The sequence below is a fragment of the Apis dorsata genome, unplaced genomic scaffold (genome assembly GCF_000469605.1).
Source record: "Apis dorsata unplaced genomic scaffold, Apis dorsata 1.3 scaffold_256, whole genome shotgun sequence".
Lineage (NCBI taxonomy): Eukaryota > Metazoa > Arthropoda > Insecta > Hymenoptera > Apidae > Apis > Apis dorsata.
The window spans coordinates 1,861,802-1,863,812 of record NW_006263534.1 but is presented as its reverse complement, the minus strand read 5'-3'; the positions used below and the strand labels follow the sequence as shown (position 1 = coordinate 1,863,812).

Here is a 2,011-nt window from a genome sequence, read left to right as displayed (position 1 = left end):
AATTTCTTTTCTGATATATATATATATATATATATTAATAAAAAATCACATACGTAATATTTTAAGAATATATACTGATGTTTCTGGACAATAAGATAAAATCTCTGCTACAATAAAGTCTGATATTTGTGGTGTATAATCTGATCCAATTTTGAGCATCTGAAAATTAATTAATTATATATATATAATATATATTAATATATAATAATATATATTATAACAAATATTAATATTTTAAATTACCTTAAATGCAATAATATCCTTAAGTTGTGGTTTTTCTATCATAATTGGATATGTTTTGAAATCTATATTTAATAACTTTTCTAAATTAATATTATTAGTTGAAGCTATGCTTTTATTTTCATGAGATTCTACTTTTTCACATGGGTCCTGTATTTCTTTTACTTTAATATTTGTATTTTTAATATTTGTAAAAGTAACAGGAGTAGAATTATTACTTAATGATAATAAATTAGCTAATTCATGAGAAGGTGATACATGAGTTGTATTAGTTCCATTCATTATTTGTTGACATTTAGGCTTTCTTTCCTCATCATTATCTTCTAAATCATCAAAACGAATATGTTTGCCAAAAGGAATAATATAAGAATTAATAATTTTAGGTTTGTTTAATTCATTTTCTTTTTTTTGTATCACTGTTTCTTCATCTGTTATTTTCTTTTTTCTATGTCTTACACGTTTTCTTTTTGGACATGTGAAGAGATTTGTAGATATATCAAATTTTTCTATAAAATTTATATCAATAGATTTTAATTTGATTATGTTAATTATTTCATTATATGTTCTTACCATTTTGAGATATATTCGTGACACTTGATATTTTTAATTGCTTTTGACATAAATTTTTAGTTTCATTTGGACTCCTAAAACTATTCTCTAACTCTTGTATATTTTTCTCACTTGGTGAAATTGTAATTGAGTCGAAGTGATTATTTATAGATAAATCAAAGTGGCTATTTAATCCAGATCCAGGAGAAACCCTGCAACAGTTTCATATAAATAACACGATAGATTTTTATATATATATTTTTTTTAAATTCTCACAGAATTATTTCATTTTCTTTTAAAATGCGTATATTCTCGCTGGGTGGTAAATATTCGTTTTCATTTAGTAATAAATGGAATGGTTCATTGATATTCAACAATTCCGTAATATGCTGTTTTAAATGACTAATTTGAAACATATTTGTACTGTCGACAAAAATCCAAGAAAAACGACGCGCATCATTGTAAAATTTACTTAAATCGAGTTTAACGCGAAAATTCGGCTGAAACATATTTCTTTTTAACGTTATGTTTCACTTATATCTAGACAATCGTTCACCGAGCTTTATCGAAACGTACTTTATCAAGACTCATATGAAAATAAGCGTTTTTTAGGTTAATGTACATTCAGAAATTATTACTCTGTTTTTCGAAAGAAGAGCAACATTTTATGCTAGATAATATCATATTTATTAATAATTATATAATTAAATTTAAATATATGAGAAAAAATTACATCCATTCATTCATAATTCATATTTCTTTTTTAATAATAATAAGAAATAGAATAAAAATTCGCGAGCGCCATCTCTATAATGTCGCAAAATATAAGTATAGACAAGGAGAACAAATAATAGGAGAAAGACAGAGATAGAATAAAAATTCTGATATCAGCGCCATCTCTAGAATGCCGCAAATGAAACACAAATTTAAACAAAGAAAGAAAATAATAGAAGAAAGATAGAGATAAAAATAAGTTAAAAACTGATGTTTAGCGCCATCTCTCGAGTTGAAAAGTTTTTATTCAAGAAAAATTATTCTAAAAGTAATTAAGAGATGGTGCTGATAGTCAATTCTTACCTATTTTCATCCTTTTTCTATTTGTTTTCTTTATCTACATTAGTTTCATGTATCTTCCACAGATGGCGCCAGCATTAACATTTTTACGCTATTTGTCTTTTTCTATTATTTGCCCTCTTTATCTACTTTAGTTTCATGTACTTTC

The 2,011-nt window shown here is 24.8% G+C and overlaps 1 protein-coding gene across 1 annotated transcript in view; it reads right to left on the bottom strand.

Moving 5' to 3' along the window:
- The window catches only part of LOC102681082 (coilin-like), a 1,956-nt gene extending 526 nt beyond the window's left edge, over positions 1–1,430 (bottom strand). The window contains exons 1-4 of the mRNA XM_006616290.1: positions 1,066–1,430; positions 811–1,001; positions 244–746; positions 54–159 (exon numbers count right to left, since the gene is read on the bottom strand). Coding sequence (XP_006616353.1) covers positions 54–159; positions 244–746; positions 811–1,001; positions 1,066–1,298 — 1,033 coding nt within the window. The 5' untranslated portion in view covers positions 1,299–1,430. The remainder of the gene's footprint in view (positions 1–53; positions 160–243; positions 747–810; positions 1,002–1,065) is intronic.
- Positions 1,431–2,011: the final 581 nt, after the last annotated feature.